The sequence below is a fragment of the Gavia stellata genome, chromosome 4, assembly GCF_030936135.1.
Source record: "Gavia stellata isolate bGavSte3 chromosome 4, bGavSte3.hap2, whole genome shotgun sequence".
Lineage (NCBI taxonomy): Eukaryota > Metazoa > Chordata > Aves > Gaviiformes > Gaviidae > Gavia > Gavia stellata.
Window position 1 is genome coordinate 15,967,794 of NC_082597.1, and position 19,554 is coordinate 15,987,347.

General features: G+C 40.1%; 1 protein-coding gene across 2 annotated transcripts in view; it reads left to right on the forward strand.

Moving 5' to 3' along the window:
• Window positions 1-249: 249 nt before the first annotated feature.
• PIK3CG (phosphatidylinositol-4,5-bisphosphate 3-kinase catalytic subunit gamma) overlaps window positions 250-19,554 on the forward strand; it is a 36,893-nt gene continuing 17,588 nt past the window's right edge. The window contains exons 1-5 of one of the 2 annotated variants that reach the window (XM_059816029.1): window positions 250-263; window positions 6,558-8,573; window positions 12,879-12,944; window positions 13,052-13,277; window positions 17,229-17,332. In XM_059816029.1, the coding sequence (XP_059672012.1) occupies window positions 6,570-8,573; window positions 12,879-12,944; window positions 13,052-13,277; window positions 17,229-17,332 (2,400 nt within the window). In that variant the 5' untranslated portion in view covers window positions 250-263; window positions 6,558-6,569. Of the gene's footprint in view, window positions 264-5,283; window positions 5,316-6,557; window positions 8,574-12,878; window positions 12,945-13,051; window positions 13,278-17,228; window positions 17,333-19,554 lie in introns of those variants that run through there. The other variant, XM_059816028.1, reaches the window with a different exon arrangement.

Here is a 19,554-nt window from a genome sequence, read left to right on the forward strand (position 1 = left end):
GGGCCGGGCGCAGCGGCGGGGACCGGGCGCAGCGGCGGGGACCGGGGCCGGGCGCCCCGCGGCCGCGGCGGGGCCGGGCGGCGGCGGCCGAGCGGGGCGGGGAGGCCCCACAGCCGGTTCCCTCTTTGCCCGGCGTGTGATTGGCGGCAGCTCCGGAGCTGCCTACCGCCGGCCATGGAGCCTCCCCTCCGGCCCCCAGCCCGCTCCGCTTCCTGCTGAGGGAAACACCTGTCCGGAGCAGGGGCCGCGGCCGCGCCGCTGCGGTGAGTAGCTCCGTCCCGGGGGCCGGCGGGGGTCGCCGGCGGACCCTGCCCCAGGCCCGGGCTTGCAGGTGGCGGCGGGGGCGCGGGGCCGGGGCGGCGCGACCCGGCTCCCCGCGGCGGCGCTGGGCAGAGCGGCCCGGCGGGCGCGCCCGCGGCGGGGTGGCCGCGGCCCCCGGCTGCGCCGCCGGCCTGGGCGCGGCGAGGTTTGCCCTCCTGCGGCGGCGACTCCGCTGCTGCTCCGGCGGGCGCTGCGGGGTGGCGCGGCCCCGGCCGCCATCTCGGGGCGGCGGGCGCGGCCTCGGGGCCCGGTCGGTGGGCCGGGTGAGGGAGGCAGCCCCGGCCCCCTGCTCCCCGCCGCATCCCGCCTCCCGGGCCTGGAGCAGGCGAAGCGCTTCGCCCAGAGCCCCCTTCCAGCAGGGCTTGCGTGAGCGGCCGGGTCAGCGCTGCAGTCTCCAGGGCGGGGGCTGAGCCCCGCCGTACGCCGCCCGGTCCTTCGCTCCTCGCGGCCTTGATCCCGGCTCGCATCCTGGCCCAAACAAGTTACAGGTTCGATGCAAAGCCTGCTGGGGACACTGTTAGTATGTTGAATAAAACAATGCGAAGTGAAGGATCACACTAGACGGTGGTAGCAGTTCCCGCTGGTCTTAAGAGCTATGAGTCAACTCTGCTATAATACAGCTTTTAAACAATAGATAACACTGTTTCCTCATCCAACAAATAATAACCTCTTGTGTCTATCCGGTACCTGTAGACCATAAAACCTTCCCCCACCACAAACTGTCTGAAATAATAGCTGAGGGCATTCGGGAGTTGGTTGTCGGTGTAGATTAGATCACGCTGTTTAAAGATCAGTATTTGAAAACTAGGCACAAGTTCAAAGGACAGACGGTATCCAAATAGCGAGTGTGTTCTTGCAGGAGCCATAGCTGCAATCGCTGTGTTTTCAAACTCCATGAAGTGTTCGTTTGAAGGTAGATCACCCATCGCTTGTGTAACTCCAGTTAACTAGAACTTTGCTAAAATTCTTACCTATATTTTCGGAGCCAGCTAGAAGCTACTGTTTGTTCCAGAAGCACCCCCAAGGAGATACCTCATGTAGAAACCAAAACATGCAAAGGTCTATAGTGAAGGCCCCCCCTGCCTGAAAATATTACAGCCATAATAGCAGTCTGATTGACTCAGCAACCTTCCAATTGAGATGTTGAGCTGTATCTGCCGATTAGTATACTTTTTGATGAAGAATATGACTGTGTTATCTGTGAAATTTACTTGCTAATGGGAACCTGCACTGATTTCATTCCTATGAGAGCTAGTAGTTGCGAAGGACTTGACGAAAGAACTGAGCAAAGTGGTTTTTGTTGTGTTCATGCTTAACATGTTGGTGCTGTATCTTGCCTGCATAGTTCAGCACTGGATCATCGTAGATGTAGGGAAGATATATTGTACTCCTAGCCGGCAAATGCAAAGCAGTCTCCTGCTACAGGACAATGCTGGCAAGTAGATGTAGTATGCTGCTTGGGAAACTTTGGGTCATGTCATGGTAGTTTTGGGGTTGTTTTTAAATTTATCTTTAAAGTTAACTTTGTCTGAAACTGTGAATGTAAACGGATTGTTATTATTATATTTGCATAATGTGTGCATGAGGTAATTATTACTCCGATAGAGAGTGCCTGTTTTCATGCAGGTTATGTTGTCTGGGAAGGAGTTCACGCTAAAGTGGAAAGAACAATTTTAAAATAAGGTCTTCACATGGTGGGTTAAACCAGAAGCAGGAGCTAATATAGAATAAGCATGAAAATAACTGGTAAAGAATAAGTAACTCTAAACACAGTCCTAACAAAGCAGTGAAGTTTGACAGATATCTTGAATTTTTTATAGCAGAATATATGAAGTAATTCATGATAATACCACATTGTCTTTTTAAGGCACCTTTCAGCCAGTGTTTTCAAATCATTTAACAAGTTTACTCATGAATTTGTCTCTTAATCCTGCTGTGAATTATGTTTCAGTCTCAGTTACCCTAAATTGTGCTGGCTCTGTTCCCTTCCCTTCTCTTCCCTCCCCTGCCCTACCACTCCTGCAAGCGATGAGTTAGATCAATGAACTCATCCAGCTGAAAATTAACCATATTTTTTTGTTGTTCTTGTTATGATCAGTTTGCTGACCTGGGTGATGAGACAGGAACATGACTGGAGACAAAAGGCGAGCCTGTTTGCTTGTCTTAGTTACCTTTTACAGGACCGCCTCCTCCTGCTCCATTGCACCCCATCAGGATTCATGGGCCAGTGGTAGGACAGTTCTCCTAATAAAAGGAAATTTGGGGCTGATGAGGCTCATTAGAATTAGAAATAAAAAAGAGTGGGTTTGTTTTTGGGGTTTTTTTGTGGTGGTGGTGCAGTAGGTGTATAGAAATGTCAATACTGTGAGTAATGCTTAAGCGTGACAAAGGTTTTAGGAAGTTACTTTAAATGATTTTCTGTTATAAACGTCAACGTTTTCTGATGCATGTGCATAAGGAAATATGGTTTTGCCATGCCTACACATGGATTAGCAGAAAATAGATACAATTTGGTGTCATCCTAAGAATGGGGACACTTTTGTGCCTGTCATTGCAGTGACAGATTAGAGACAGTCATCGCTCCAAGAACTGGCTTCTGAAGCTGATGAAAAGAGGTCAGAGCTGAACTGGAGATGGAGATTGGACTGGACTAGACATGACAGGTCACAGCCCAAATGAATGTGGGAGAAGAGACAATCTTGTATGGGCAGTTATACAAGTGTCGTGCGTTTTGCATTGTATTGATGCAGTTTGTGGGGAAATGTCTGAACCTTTCACAATATTGCTCTACCTGTCTTTTTAAGTGGATGAGAGTGTCAAACATTTACATTCGTTGAGCAGTGTCCAGGGTAGTTCTCTGCTGCATTAGGTAGAGATGCGGTGTTTGATGGTCTTGATCAGTGAAGTAGTGCTAGAATAGCGTAGCAAGAGATAGAATATTTGTGTGTATATGTGTTTGAAAAACTAGTCTTTAAATGCATAGCACATGGTGGCAAAACGAGGACATTTTAAAACAGCGTGCTTTCTTAGGTCTGGCAAAACCCAGTGAAAACAAAATGAGTCCAGGATTACGTAATAGGATCAACACAATGACTTTTAGAATGAGGGATATTTGCAAAAAAATCTGTGTAGCCCATTGGCATGAAAAAACTCTTACTGCTAGTTGCTTATGTTTAAATGAAGAAAAATACGCGACTATATTACACGTTTTAGAAATTATACTTCAAAAGACAGACTCTGCAAAAGCGTTGCAAAGTCAAGCTCTCTAAAGTCAGGGAATTTCAAAATACAGGTTTTGCAAAACACATTTTCCCCTTCAGCATTGCTCCTTTTCTTTTCCTACACCTCCAGCTCCTTTTCCTTTTTATGCGAAACCAGCTGCTTCCTTCTCCTCTGTCACCCTGGGCACTGTTGTTGAGGTTATAGGTGCTCAAGTTTTCCAGCAACCAAGTGCTTTTTTCAGATGAGAGGAGGACCGGAGGGGAAAGTGGTGTGTAGTGTTGAGATGCCACAGAGACTGTGGCTGACAGGCTGTACATGTGTCAAGGATGAGTGTTGGAGATGTCTTGGCCAATATGGGTAGATTTCATGGCAGCGACAAAATGTTCAGGGCAACTTCACCACTTCATTGAGAAATTTCAAGTACTGGCTCTAAAAGGTAGAGGGAGCTAGGAGAGAGTGTGTTTTCCCTAAACTCACTTCCTAAGAAGAATCGCCTCTAAAAAGAAATCAATCGTCTTAGCTGCCAAGCAAAATGATGCTCTGAGAAAGAAGAGCCATGTCTACAGTGGAGGGTATTTCCTTTTTTTAACCTTGGCAAAGTGTTAATTTCAGAGATTGTGAGTGGCACATTGGAGGCAGGTAAGAGACTATCAAATTTTTTTGCCAATACAGAGGAAGCTTTTTTTTTTTTTCTTTTTAATAAGAAAGGTGTCTTACAAGACAGGAAGTGTGTATATGTTTAAAAAAAAAAAGACACCACCACTTCACTGTTGCTAAAAGACCTTTCAGTTTTTTCATATTTTTTTCTCCTTGTCAAAAGTCATCATTTTTGTAGGATATGTACTGCTGTAGGATGTGTACTGCTTATTGCTCTTCAAAATGGTCAGTATTTCACTGGAAAAGTCATAAGGGAAAAGGGTACGATTAGAGGTTTTTCTGTCTTTTCTTTCTGATTTGTACATGTTTTCCCAAATCTTTGGCTGTGGGGATTTTTCTTAGTAAAGGAACAGCTCTTCAGGTTGTAGTTAACCACAAGAATTAGGGTTGAAAGTCCATGGTTTAAATTCTTCCCGAATCTTAAGTCATCATTTCTGGTGGATTTCACTGTGTGTTTGTAATCATAAGTGGATGAGTTAAAAATACTAGGAGGAAGATTGCCCAGCAGTTCTATTGCTGACGTTACCACGCAAGATCCTTGGCAGATACCATCTCCATGGGACACCTGTATGCAGACTGGCTTAAAAAACTCTAATGAATTTAAGTTAGGAGTCCTCAAAGAGCTATCACCGTGAAAATAAAAATAAGGAAACATTGCAGATTTAGTTGTCTTTTATCTAGTATTTTTATTTAAGTCTTTTATAAAGTAGTTAGGCTCGCCAAAATACATTGTTTTTAAAATATTTTATTTGAATTCATTAGATTTATTGCCCAGATTATTCTCAGCTATTTTTAAAAGACTTTAAGTGTGTCTTCTATGCATGTGTGTTAAAATTAAATTGGTGTACTGTTAGTATATTTTTGCTGTTGTAACAGGAAAAGCATTCTGACTTTTTTTAAAATGAGCAATCATATGTATAATCAACTTGGTTAAAACTTCCTTCCTGGTAAGTGCAGCACTTCCTTTGCATCTGGATATGAGGGCGAGCAAGAAAAGCAGAACAGCTTAAACAAAGAATTTTTTTGTGTGAATGATCTTCCTTCAAAAAAATAGGAACTTCAGAAATTAAACAAATGAATCGTCTTCAGCAATTCAGCCTTTATTTTATTAGCAGGTAATATTTCCTTGTGTTTTGTCAATTAAGAGGTGGTGTGTCCACAGTCGTTGCTTTCCGGAACTTGAAAAAAGAATTTTAGTTAGCGTGCTATGTTGTTTCAGTTTAACCTTTTATATTTTTATCTTCTTGTTTTGTTATCTGTTAAGGCATCGTTACATTGGTTTTAGTTTTTCCAGAGTTAGAGAAAGATTTTATGTGTAAAAAGCGTTGTCTGCGAAAGAAGTTCAGTATGTTGCTGTAACTTAGCTTGTGCAAGCACGCTCAATCAGCGCTGCCTTCCTCTTCCAAGCTCTTGGTGAATAATTTCCACTTTAATATTGTTCAATGGAGATTAACTGTGAGCAACATTTTTTTTTTGTTTACTGAAAGCTGATAAGGTAGCCTACTCATGTTCAAAGTTGTTTTACAGGCGGTTTAGGTGTGATTTGATGTATAGGGTAATAAATCAGCATCAGCTTGGGTGTTTTTTCTTCTGTAACAATCTAATAGTTTATAATGGAAGTGTTTACTTTTAAAATGGATGGATGTTGTCAGTCTAGTGAATTGATTTTTTTAAAACAAGCATATCTAAGGATACTAGGCTTGAATTTAGCTGCATGTTAAATATCTGTCTTCAGAAGTAGTCCCTGACTTTTGAATCCTAAGGGCTTTTTTTTTGGTGTAAGTCCTTATTCCTCATCACTAAAAAAAGAGGCAGAGGAAAATGGGAATAGGCTCACCTCTGTCTAGTCTGCAAATAAATTGCTTGTTTTGTTACTTTCTGTCATTCCTGGAGCTCAGTGGGATCACATTCGGCTCATACACAGTAGCATGTCTTTTGATTTCTATGAAAATCCACTTATGTTAGTATCAGCAGCATCAAAACAGATGAAGCAGCAGAGAATCAGTGCTTGATCAAATAGAAACAAGAGCAAATCAGTATGGAGGAAATACATAGTCAGGCTGCTTATCCTCAGTGAAATCTGGGAAGACTGTTTAAAAGCTCTATTTTAATTATTTAATCATTGGAGGGTTGCTGTTGTTTTTTTAATATTTGTTATTGAATTTAACAGATTACATCTGAGGTGGTTTATGTAAATCAAGTATTTATGACCAGAAATTAAGGGGAAGGGGAAATATAAAAAGCGTATACATATCAGGATTCTGACTGGCCTGTGATTTTAATTAAGAAGAGTTAAAAAATAAGAGTAAAGAAAAATGTAAATGAGAAAGTAATCAAGTATTTATATGTTTTGCTAGATTTCTTCTGGCATGGAGTTGGGGGATTATGAACAGCCCGTTGTTATGAGAGAGGAAAACAAACGAAGGAGAAGAAGAATGAAACCTCATTGTATGTCGAGTAATTTGTCATCAATGGAACTGATATCCATTGAGTTCATTTTACCTACAAGCAATAAACATACTAAAGTACCGGAAATGATGTTACTTGAAATAGCTGGCAATTGTACGGTTGAGCAAATGAAAGCACAGATTTGGGTGCGTGCAATAGAGATGAGTCAAACCACAGACTTCTACCACACATTCACCCCAGATCAGTTTATTCTGCAGTATCAGAAGAAAGGGCAATGGTATGAAATTTATGATAAACATCAAGTATTACAGACATTGGACTGCATACTGTACTGGAAAGTGTTACAGAAAAAGGTAGGCAAGATCTATGTTGTCCAGAAACAAAAACCATCAGAAGAAGTTCAGGAATTTCAGCGGCAACTTAATGATTTAATTGGTTATGACGTCACTGATGTAAGCAACGTTCATGATGACGAACTAGAATTTACCCGTCGCAGATTAGTCACTCCACGAATGATAGAGGTAGCCTGTAGAGATCCTAAATTGTACGCAATGCATCCATGGACTACATCTAAGCCACTCCCAGAATATTTATTTAAAAAGATCACTAATAATAACATTTTCATAATCATACATAGAGGAACAACTAGCCAAAAAATTAAAGTGTCAATAGATGACACTCCAGATACGATTCTCCACAGCTTTTTCACAAAAATGGCAAAGAAAAAGTCTTTGATGGACATTCCTGAAGATCATAGTGAACTGGATTTTGTTCTCAGGATTTGTGGCAGAGATGAGTACATTACTGGAGAGACACCAATCAAAGATTTTCACTGGATAAGGCAGTGCCTTAAGAATGGGGAAGAAATCCACCTTGTCTTAGACAATCCCCCTGACCCAAATGAGGATGAGGTTCAGAAGGAAGAGTGGCCCTTGGTGGATGACTGTACAGGAGTTACAGGGTATCATGAACAATTGACAATAGATGGAAAAGATCATGAGAGAGTCTTCACTATCTCTTTGTGGGATTGTAATAGGAAATTTAGGGTGAAAATAATTGGCATTGATATCCCAGTTTTACCGAGAAATACTGATCTTACTGTGTTTGTGGAGGCTAACATTCAACACGGGCAGCAGCTCCTTTCACAGAGGAGGACTTCATCAAAGCCTTTTACTGAAGAGGTTCTGTGGAATATTTGGTTGGAGTTTGATATCAAAATCAAGGATTTGCCTAAAGGAGCACTCCTGAATCTTCAGATATATTGTGGCAAAGCACAGGGACTGTCCACAAGGACGAACCTTCAGTCACATGAATCCCCCAACTCTGACTCAAAATGCAAAACTCAGCTTCTCTATTATGTAAATCTTTTGTTAATAGATCACCGTTTCTTGCTACGAAGTGGGGAGTATGTGCTCCACATGTGGAAAATTCCGGGCAAGGGGGAAGAACAAGGAAGTATCAACGCAGACAAACTCACATCAGCAACTAACCCGGATAAAGAAAACTCGATGGCTATCTCTATTGTGCTGGACAAATATTGTCACCCAATTGCCTTGCCCAAGCACAGGATAACGTCGGACCCCCAAGGGGATAGGACACGAGCCGAAATGCCCAACCAGCTTCGCAAGCAACTTGAAGAGATCATAGCAACTGACCCACTTAATCCACTTTCTCCTGAGGACAAAGAACTGTTGTGGCACTTCAGATATGAAAGCATAAAGCACCCCAAGGCGTATCCTAAGCTGCTTAGCTCTGTGAAATGGGGACAACAAGAAATAGTGGCTAAAACATACCAGTTGCTAGCTAAAAAGGAGGTTTGGGATCAAAGCACTTTAGATGTTGGACTCACAATGCAGCTTTTGGACTGTAACTTTTCAGATGAAAATGTCCGAGCAATGGCAGTTCAAAAACTGGAAAGTTTAGAAGATGATGATGTTCTTCATTATCTTTTACAGCTTGTGCAGGTAAGGTGTATTTGCATTCTTGAACTCTGCCTTCCGAGAATATTTGCATTACCCCATCATCATTCCCATGTTAGTAGGTCTAGTTGGTAATCCCTGGTTTTGAAGTCTTCAGTGTTTAGTCAAAGCAGTGATAGTAAACAAATTAACCCAAAACATACTTTCTGCATTTTGCCTTTTGCCTGTGTTGTTATTTTTGTGTTACTGGTGCCTTGTGTCTTACAATTTGCATCTTGCATTTACAGTAATTCAATTTTCTGGAAATTGTCAACACTAGCACAGCTATGTTTGGAGCGAATCCAAACTGTGCCGTCTCTAATCCTGTTTGTATCAGGTCTGAATCACACAGCACTGAAGAATTGTTGACCATCTTTACCAATAGTTTAGAAGGAGTGGGGACAGAAAGAAAGTAAAGGCAGATGTTGACATGGGCAAGGCCTGAAGAAAAATTCTTTAGGTCAAGAATAACACTGTAGTTACATAGTATGCTGCAGTGACTTCAGTCTTGTACTGTTAAGGGGACTGAATTTATCTAGAAGCTTCAAAAAAATTTTAAAAAGTAAATAAAGGGTTGCTAGGACTCCATAATAAGGTTCATTCATTCTGGGAAGTTGGGTGAAAAACTGTGTTTTTAATGGCAATGAATCACCGCTGTATCAATTTGAAGCGCTTTGTGTGCGGATCTGCCAGATGAAACGTTGGGAAGGTTTATATCCGTTATACAAGAAAATTGGTTTGTTTGCTTTTTTGCAATGCAGTGCCGGAGGTGGGCAGTCTCTCAGCAGCAGAGTCACGTCTGATGGCTGATGAAAGGTGTAAACCTGCGGTTCTTCCTGGTAAATATGTCCCCTGAAGCAAGGTGACTCCGCAGGCCTTGCAAACCCGACAGGGCTCTGGTTTGTGCAGAAAGGCTGTCGCCCTGCAGAGCAGGAAATACTTTTTTCAAAGAATCAGATGACAAAATGGCATTCAAAATTAAAAAAAAAGAAACTGCTGCAGCTGGGGAAGCTGCGGGATGGGGTTTTTAATTTCTGCGGGTTCAGAGAGAGCCCGGGTTCCCAGGAAAATGAAGTTAGTATTTCAGATTTTGCTGCGCATCAGTAGTGCTTTAAACAAGGCCTTTTTAGCCTTGGCTTTGCTTGTCTGAAGGTTAGGCTCCCCAGGCAGAATTTATGCACTTCTGCATTAACCAAAGGAGTCGCTACGGTTACCTCATTGGGCCTCCCACGTAGCTGCTGCTATATATATGTTTGGCTTGTGAGCTTTTGCTGTCTAGATGTGGCTCAGCAATTTTATTCGCTTTTGTACCCAAATTAGGGGTTTGGGATGGTGATTGGTTGATATCAAAGTGCCTGAGAGAATGGGGGAAATACTGGGGTTTTTCCATTTGTTTTTGAAATTATTTGGTTTTGGGAAGTACAAATCTGGAGAGTTTTAAAAAGAATAAATCTCTCTAACAGTAAATTAAATTACTGTAGCATAAAATCATAGTAGCTTAACTTCACTGTGTCATTTTTAGTAAGACATGTAGTAAGAAATTAAAAGATTGCCATCCCCAAAAAGGAAAAAAATACTAGATCCCAACTTTTTCCTTTCTGCTGCTTCCTTGTCTTTCCTTCCTTGGCTAACAATGGAGCACAGGCCGACAGCGTCCTGCAGCAAAGCATTGGTTCCACAGTGTATTTGAAAATCCACATTTTTCAGAGAATGGATGTCAGCCATTCATTTGCTGTAACGGACACATCCAAGATGTCTTTTCTGCAAAGGGTCATCACTTTTCACATGCATGCCTTCGTGAAAGCTTTTGGCTTATTTCACTCTGCACAGGATATTCCCATTTTACCTCCCAGTAGAGTTAGAAATCAGACAAACATTTTATTTCCCCCCAGGTTTGTCCCAAATAGAAGCAGCCATGCCATAAACAAACCTATTGAGCTTCCTATGAAGGTCTCTTGTTCTCTGCGCAGTTGATAAAACATGGATAGGATAGTTACAACACAAAAAAAAACCCCAAATCCATTGTAAACCAAATATCAGCAACTGCACTGCTTGTATATGGCAGTGAGTAAAGCTCTTCTCTTGCTGAATTGACAAGGCAAAGGTATGTGCAGGGACCTGATGAAGTGCCAGCAGACATTTTTTAATGGCTAGCTTTTATTGTTGCTATTCAAATGTTGATATTTGACTTTGTGAAGAAAAAATAAAAATCGGATTGACTTTTAAAAATCATTATTTCTAAAACGTAAGCATAATACAGATGCTCATAATACATTTTTCTAATGTTCTTTTATGTTAAATGTATTTGCAACCTTCATATAAGGAGGTTTTGTTTTGAAGCAATGGCCGGTTGTTTGGCTGTATTTCATTCTTAAATTGTTTTTCAGGGATATGCACAGAGAACATTCAGCAAAGTATGTACCAGTATGAGGTTTTTAATAGGCTTTCTTGGAACTGTAAGCAAATCCATTTGAATTTATGTAATAGTTATTGCTTTTGAGTGCCTTATTGCAGTGAAAATTAATTGTTATTAAAAAACTCTCATACCTCATAATCTCATACACAAAGTAAAAGGATCTATATATTTTAAAATCAGTTTATGTTTGTGAGTTCTCATTATCTTTCCTAAATAAGATGGTGTTGCTTGGGGAAATAAAACAGTATTGCAGAGACGGTCAAGACAGTTCTTGCAGAATTATGATACTGTAGAAGGGCAAGTCTGGTGCTTGGCTTTCTTGTCTGTCTCTTAGCCAGCAGCTGGAAAGAACAAGTCTTTGTAGCATTTTTATAAGTCGGTTCATTCTAGAAGGTTGACTGAAAAAGCTCCATCTTTTTTTTCTTTTTTTTTTTTTCTGTTGAATAAACCCACAGGACAATTTACATTTCAGGAATAGTGTTGATATTTTAATAATAAAAAATACAACTGTGTGCCACAGTACTTTTAAGAGTTTATAAAACCCTATGATTTGTTTGATGAGTTTAGTAGACCTCTGCTGATGGCTTGGTTGCTTCTTTGCAAGCTGCAGGCTACAGTGATCTTGAAAGAGCCATTATATTCTGTTGAATAACTATCGCTAGAGGTTTGCATACTTTGTTGCTTCTGAAAGCTGAGCGTACTACATGCACCCAGCTTTCTGCACATCCCTTTGTTTTCCCTTAATCTCCCTACGTGCCGCTTCCTGGCTCTCTATTTCCAGAACCAGAAGCCATTCACCAGCCCACTCAGTCCATGACAGGGATTTTGTGACACTATTCCAGAGGTTGTATGCTACTTCTTTTTTCTTGCCACGGGATATACATGCATATCTTTTTTCCCCCGTTAATCTTAATGCAAACCTCCTATCAACTTGAGTCCCTCAAGCAATGAGAAAGAAGCTGCTGGAAAAACCACTTGAAGTAGACAAGTTCCCTGGCACAGCCCAGTACCTGGGAGTGGGATAGTTTTCTGGTAGACCAATTCACTTGGTTATTGGGATGGGGGGGGAGAATAACAGCAAAAAAATTCCAATCCTGACACTTCAAAAAAGTTGTTGACTTTTTGTTTCCACCCTTTTTTGGCAGTAGCTTGGAAATATCTGTGGGCTTGGGTGGAGGGGAGTGGCTGTTGGAAGAGAAAAAATACATCTGTGCTCACAGAGTCATTAAAAAAAAAAAGCTCTGGTGAAGTCTTCCTCTTAATTGCACTCCTTTAATACAGGATGTGCATTATGCTATTTTGTGGTTCCTTTAGGGGCTAAAGGGCAAAATGCCTGAGATGAGGTGCTCCGAAAAGCTGCTCCTGTATCCCGGACTTGCTGGGGAACCCAGCAGTGAACCCTGGTGCCCCAGTCCTGAAATGGTGGATGTTGTCAACAAGCAGCGCTTTATTATTGAAAATTTTCATTAAAGAATGGTTACAAATACATCATTTCATTTGGCAATAATCTTTTCAAGCCTTCTCTGTGTTGGTCAGACTGCAGACTCTTTTCTGATCTCGCTGGTTTTTGCTACGGCCTGAGAATGATGTTGCTTTGTTCACATGCCTTCATGAGCTCAGATCAGTCTCTCTGGCTAGCTATTCCCTGTGTTGCTTTATTTGTCGCATTAATAATATACCTGAAAAGAACCTGTTGGAAATAAAAAGTGTTTCTTGAATCAAACACAGAGAAGCCTTGCTTTGTTTTCTTCAGCTTTGTTTCCTCAAACGACCTGTTTTGTTATACATTTTTCTCCTCTTGCAGCAATGCGCTCTCTAGATGTCATCGGTAAAGTGTAAGTGCAATGGGTTCTTAAATATGTTAATAACGTGTCTTCTATGTTTGTATTCCTCAGGCTGTGAAATTTGAGCCATATCATGACAGTGCATTAGCCAGATTTCTGCTAAAGCGTGGTTTGAGAGTAAGTATTTCAAAATACAGCTGATGTACGCTGAAGTTACTGGCATTATTAAAACCCTTTGTCAATAAATGCATACTGATTGCAGTATTTTTTTTTTTCACCTCTAGAACAAAAGAATTGGTCACTTCTTGTTTTGGTTCTTAAGAAGTGAGATTGCCCAGTCCATGCATTACCAGCAGAGGTTTGCGGTCATCCTAGAAGCCTATCTTAGGGGCTGTGGAAAAGCAATGCTACACGATTTCATGAAGCAGGTTCAAGTAATTGAATTGCTGCATAAAGTCACAATGGAGATAAAATCAGTTTCTGCAGAAAAGTATGACGTTACTTCTCAAGGTATTTGTTAACAGGCATTTCTTCATTTGTAATAATACTGTTTTTTCTCTTTGGGTGTGAAAATCTAGGCAGCAAATTGTATTGTTTATTTTGAAAATTCATGGATAAATTACTGTCAAAGGGCATCATTATTACTTCTTTTAAAATGCCAATGTAAGTTGATAGTGATTGAACCAATAATATAATTGTTTGCTTGTTCCACCCCAAAAGGGGAAGGATATCAATGTTATAGACACCCAGTACATTCCCATGCTTTGGCTTATCTTCTTGAACCTCATGCCATGCAACTGGGAAACAGCTAAGTTCTTGTACATAACCCTTAGCTGAATGCCAGCACTGAAGAAGGAAACAACCCAGGACACAAATATTAACTGGAAATAAAGAGAAAAAGCGACACTTGCCAAGAAACGCAGCCTTACCCTAAGCAGTCACTAAGAGACTCTTGGCAAGAAGACCAGGGAGGAGTGCAGTACAGCCTCTGCTAGGCCATGAAAGTAGCTGGTGGATCAGCAGTGAATATACAGAGCACATCTTTGGGGCTTTTCGATGTGCTGAATGGGAGTCCTCTGAGACACAGAGGTGGTATTGTTATTTCTAGTTCCTGTAAGCACTGCTTTGGAAGCTACAGTAGGGTTATGCAATGCCTGTTTACCTCTGGGTTTTGCCTGCCTCTTCCTGCCCTGGCCCACCCCCACCCCCCGACTTCCTTAAAAGCTTGTTTGTCATCATTGCTGTTAGTTGCTTGGTGTTGGGAGTAAATGCAAGAAGACATATGACAATATCCAAATTCTAAAAGCTGTAGAGAGACCAGGTCTTCCTGCATGTTCAGCCTGGTATGTTCCAGGCCAGGAAGTCCTTGGTTCAGAAAGTCATTCCGTTCTGGTTATGCAGAAGTGGCTGTGGTGGTATTTCAAAAGAAATTTGAAGGAAATACGCATTTATTCTTCAATATATAATGTCGTATCAGTTATGTTACCACATAGTGTGAGTTAGGGGACTTACTGAGCCCCCATATAAAATATTCTTTCTAAACAACTTTTTAAAATTTATCTTAAAATGCTCTATAATCTAAATATATTTTGTCAGAATCCCATGTTTTGGAAAGAAACTTTGCAGCCTTGCAGATGTACATGTCTGTAACAGCAGTGGTTTCCATAATACATTATCTTTGAAGAATATGTGGGCAAAGAAGAAAAGTTTCAAGAGAAAGCAATCACGTTAACACCCACCAGGTTTTGAATTTAAAGAATCTTTGTATGTAATGTGCAGTAAAACATTGAAAGATGACTTATATAATTGACATTTTCACTGAATAAGGCTTCCTGAAACTGTGGAGTGTCCTGCTAATGTTATATTTAATTTAATTTATTCTCAGATTATTGAGGATATGATTTTTCCTACAGGCACCCTCTACTTCTTAAATTTTTAAAAATGTATATCCTAAAATTTCTTCTTTACTTTACTGCTTCTTTTTTGCCCCATCATTTCTATTGTTCATAGTTGTTTATATTTTCAGTCTGAATGTTTCGAACTGTTTCATTTCATTCTGTCATGCAGCCTCATCTAATTCTTGTGTATATTTTTCTTTCTCCAGTATTTGTGGATTTTTTAAAGACTAAATTCCTTCCTGTTAGGTCCATACTAGTCCAGTAGCAATCATGCTGTCAAACTGATTCTTTCACTTTTCATGTGATCTCTTTGCTTATATTTCAACGTAGTGAGTAATAATAAATAAATAAATTCTTAAGAACATAATATTACAGCTTGCATAGGATTATCTGCTTTCATCACCACTCTACCAGATAATGTGTCTCCCAAGAAGGTGTCTATGCAGCTTTCCTCTCTTAAAATGCATAGCACTTTGTTCTTAAGCCAGATCAACTTGAAATTGTTTTAGCAAGTGCCTTCACTTCTGTTTTAAAATCAGCTAATTCCTAATCTTTACTAGCTTCAATTGGTTGGCACACAATTTTCAAATTACATTACATTACAATGAGGAGACTTACTGAAATCAAGCTAGATTTGTCTAGGAAATCAGTAGTTGCATATTAGAAAGCTGTTTCATGACCCAAGTTACTACAACCCAGGGGTTTTTTGGTTTTGTTTTGGTTTGGTTTTTTGAAAGGTGTCTAATTATAAAGTCCACTTATTAGCTCCTGTATCTTGCTGTCAGATTTCTTTATTTTTTACCGGAGGAGATACCACATTGGTCACCTGGCACTGCTAGGTAGTTCTTTTCTAAAAGCCTTTAGGATAAGTGTAACATTTGTGTCCTGTGAGTTCGCAGGTAATTCTTTTGGCTTGACTTTCTTAATTTGATAGCAACTTTTGAAATGTCTTCATTTTCTGGACATGAGCCAGCAATGTGCGCTCACAACCCAGAAAGCCAACCGTATTCTGGGCTGCATCAAAAGAAATGTGACCAGCAGGTTGAGGGAGGTGATTCTGCCCCTCTACTCTGCTCTCATGAGATCCCACCTGGAGTCCTGCCTCCAGCTCTGGAGTCCTCAGCACAGGAAAGACATGGACCTGTTGGAGCGGGTCCAGAGGAGGGCCACAAAAATGATCAGTGGGATGGAACACCTCTGCTGTGAAAAAAGGCTGAGAGAGTTGGGGTTGTTCAGCCTGGAGAAGAGAAGGCTCCAGGGAGACCTTATTGCAGCCTTTCAGTACTTAAAGGGGGCCTATAAGAAAGATGGGGACAGACATATTAGTGGGGCCTGTAGCTACAGGACAAGGGGTAATGGTTTTAAACTAAAAGAGGGTAGATTCAGACTAGATACAAGGAAGATTTTTTACGAGCGTGGTGAAACACTGGAACAGGTTGCCCAGGGAGGTGGTAGATGCCCCATGCCTGGAAACATTCAAGGTCAGGTTGGACGGAGCTCTGAGCAACCTGATCTAGTTGAAGATGTCCCTGCTCATTGCAGGGGGGTTGGACCAGATGACCTTTAAAGGTCCCTTCCAACCCAAACCATTCTACAATTGTATGATTTTATGATTTTGTGTATTAAGTATCCAGGTCCATGTCTAGCCTTCTCATTACAATTTTTTTTGCTCTTTAATTTTTATTTCCAAAATTACTTGAACATGTGTATGCAGCCTTTGCTGTGTAGCTGCAATGGCTTTTAGAACAGTGTTCAGGTCTTTGTCCTAATGAAGGGTAATACCCAGCGTATTGCTTATACTGCTAACACCTGCTAGCTGAGATGAACAAAATGCATCATATGTGGCATAATGCATAATGTTCTAAGCTGAAGATTCAGAAGCTTGAGGTTTTATGAACATTAAAATTCTTGTTCATACAAATATGCAGCAATTTTTCTTCTTACTGGAATGTGAGATTAACAAGGCTGCACTATGAAACCAGTTTTAGGAGGATGGGAAATTCAGTATCTCTATAGTTCGAGTCCTTATGATTACAGTATAATTGACTTCAAGAATTCAAAAGCCACAAGTCTGTCTGCAAGAGCAATGAGGTAGGTCAAAATAATACTGGAAAATGCGAGGTGCTTTTAAATACCTCCTCCTTCTGAGCCTTTGGGGTAGATAAATCAACATGTCCATGGCAGTTAAAAGGACAAAATATTTTTTGGTGTGTTGTGCTGTGTTTGGTTTTCATTTTTAAATGAAAGGTGACATTTTAATGTAATCTCCTGAGTCTTCAGAAGAACACCAAACACTTCTGACACTGTGTAGAGGGCACATGTCCTGTGAGGTTCTTGTAGACTTTACCTTTAGGTATCTGAAACAACCCTGACCATTAATAGTTCAAGTTAAAGAGTCTTTCTCCATTCCTCAAATCAGGAGATCCTTGAGGAAAGCAATTGAAAAAGTAGCTAAATGGAGGAGGTTTTTAGCTAAATCATGATGCTTAACAAAGTTGATTACATATAACTTTTTTGCCTTCCAACTTTTGATTTCATTGTGTTTTCTTACTTGTAATTGCAGTTATTGCACAGCTGAGACAAAAGCTTGAAAAATTACAGAGCAGCAAACTTCCAGAAAGTTTTAGAGTTCCATATGACCCTGGGCTAAGAGCAGGAACCCTAGTGGTAAGTATATTCTGAGTTTCTACAAATCCTTTTTGAAAAAGATCTCCTATATGCAAATATATGTCATTTGGTAAAAATTTTTGCTGATATGTCTAAAGGTCTTATTTCACTGTGAATACGATGACATTTCATGGACTCAGTAAGGTTTTGTTCCCAAAGCTATTAGCATTATTCTAAATGTAATGACATGCCACCATGCACTAAAAAATTGCAACAACCCATAAAATCCTAATAATTAAATGATTTTTCCATTAGTTTAATCCAGAATTTAACCCGGTAACTGACTTTTTTTTTTACATTAAATACCTGTATAAAACTGTTTTATCTGACATCAGGGGCTTTGGGATATTCAGTTTCTGTTCCTCCTGTTACTTTTTCTGTCTTACCCTGATTCATACCTGTCATTAAGGTTTAGGTCCAGACCTTCATCTTACTAGCAAAAATGTCTACCTTAGCTATTTCTGATTTTTCAATATTGCTTTTGTTGCTTTTATTAGAAAATACATTAAGATTTTTTTAGAAATACATTAAGAAACACTTGGGGTTTTCTGTGTTGCTGCCTCCAGTTTTGTGGTGAGATTGCAGTGGCTTTTGTCCACTCAGAGTTAAAAACAAGGTTAATAAATCAGCAGATGTGTAGTGAAAGGGGATTGGCTCATGCATCTACTAAGCAATGTGAGGTTTGGGTAAAGAAGCACAGTGAAGATCCTTGGATTCACTTGATGTGCAGCAAGGACCCTACAAGAAAAGAATCCCTTGATTTTTGTCTCAGCTAGGGACAGACAAACCATCCAACCTAAGGAATTGCTGAGTAGTAGGATAGTGAAGATCTTTGGATTCACTTGATGTGCAGCAAGGAGTCTACAAGAAAAGAATCCCTTGATTTTTGTCTTAGCTAGGGACAGACAAACGATCCAACCTAAGGAATTACTGAGTAGTAGGATACTCATTTGGGTAACTGATATTAGTTGTCTATATCTGGCCATGTTTCTGTTAAATAAACCTGTGCCTTGATAGACAGGGTATAAGCTAGTCTATCTTCAAGCTGACAGAGTTAAACACCTTCCAGCTGGGCATTACTGAGGTACTGTCAGTGCAGGAGTCAATTCAAACATTGTTTACTCAGAAATAGGGAATTTGTGGCTTCTTTAATATTATTTTCTTGATTGTATTCCTCTCTCTTTAGCTTTTTGTGTACAAAACTCACCAACTGCATGACAAAAAGTGGATTTCAAAATAAAATAAAAGATCTTTCTGGATTTTCTAGTTTTCCTTCACTTAGGAAGTATGCAGCCCTACTGGGACCTTCCTACATGAAGGAAACAGTAGATTTACAAGGGGAGGTAGCTGTGTCCAAAAATAGATGGGTTACAGCCTTTTTTTTCCCCCCAACTATACGGATAAAAATATTTGATATAACAAACTGTATTGGTAAGCTTTCATTTCATCTTCATTCTAGCAAGTGCTACTTGTCCATAATCTTCAAACCCTGAAATTTGACTAGTCTAAACCAAATATTAGAAGCAAAATCAGTGTTTCTAGTAAGTTCAAAGATTTAACAACTTCTTTCCTTTTCAAAAATAAAGATGGTAAAAACTGTTTTGTTTTAAACTACAAGCTCAGAACCTCAATGTATGAAACGTTAATATTCCAAAATACTCTTCTCTGATGTCATTGATTCTTTCAGCTCTCAAACACTAATGTGCAATTGCTTTTATTATTTTAGATGGCTTTATTGTACATAGTAATGTTCAACAATTAACCAGGAATTCCAGAATAGAAGGTATTACATACTACAGTTGTATTAGACATAATTAGCTGAGAAAACATTTGAAATAATGCAATTTCAGTAGTTTCAGTGCTGAATTTCTCAAGATTAAAAATGTAATAAAACTAAACAGGGAATTTATTTTCTTATTTTATGAATGATTATGTTAAATTCGTTTCACAAATGCCATTTTCCCCATGAATTGGAATGATTTGCTAAGGGAATTGAATCAAGCAATCTGGAATAACTGAAGTTGCTAGAAGTCACAAGGGTGGATGATGTGGTAAATTGCATTGGACAATGATTGTGTTCTGGTTTTGCAAAGCACCTCTCAGAGTGCATTTGTGAGAGTCCATTATTTGCCAGTTCAGTCAGAATCTCTTATTCCTGGTTTAAAAGGCTTTTTTTCTGTCTGAAGCCGATTTACAAGCTAAATCCAGTTTCAGAGAGTCAA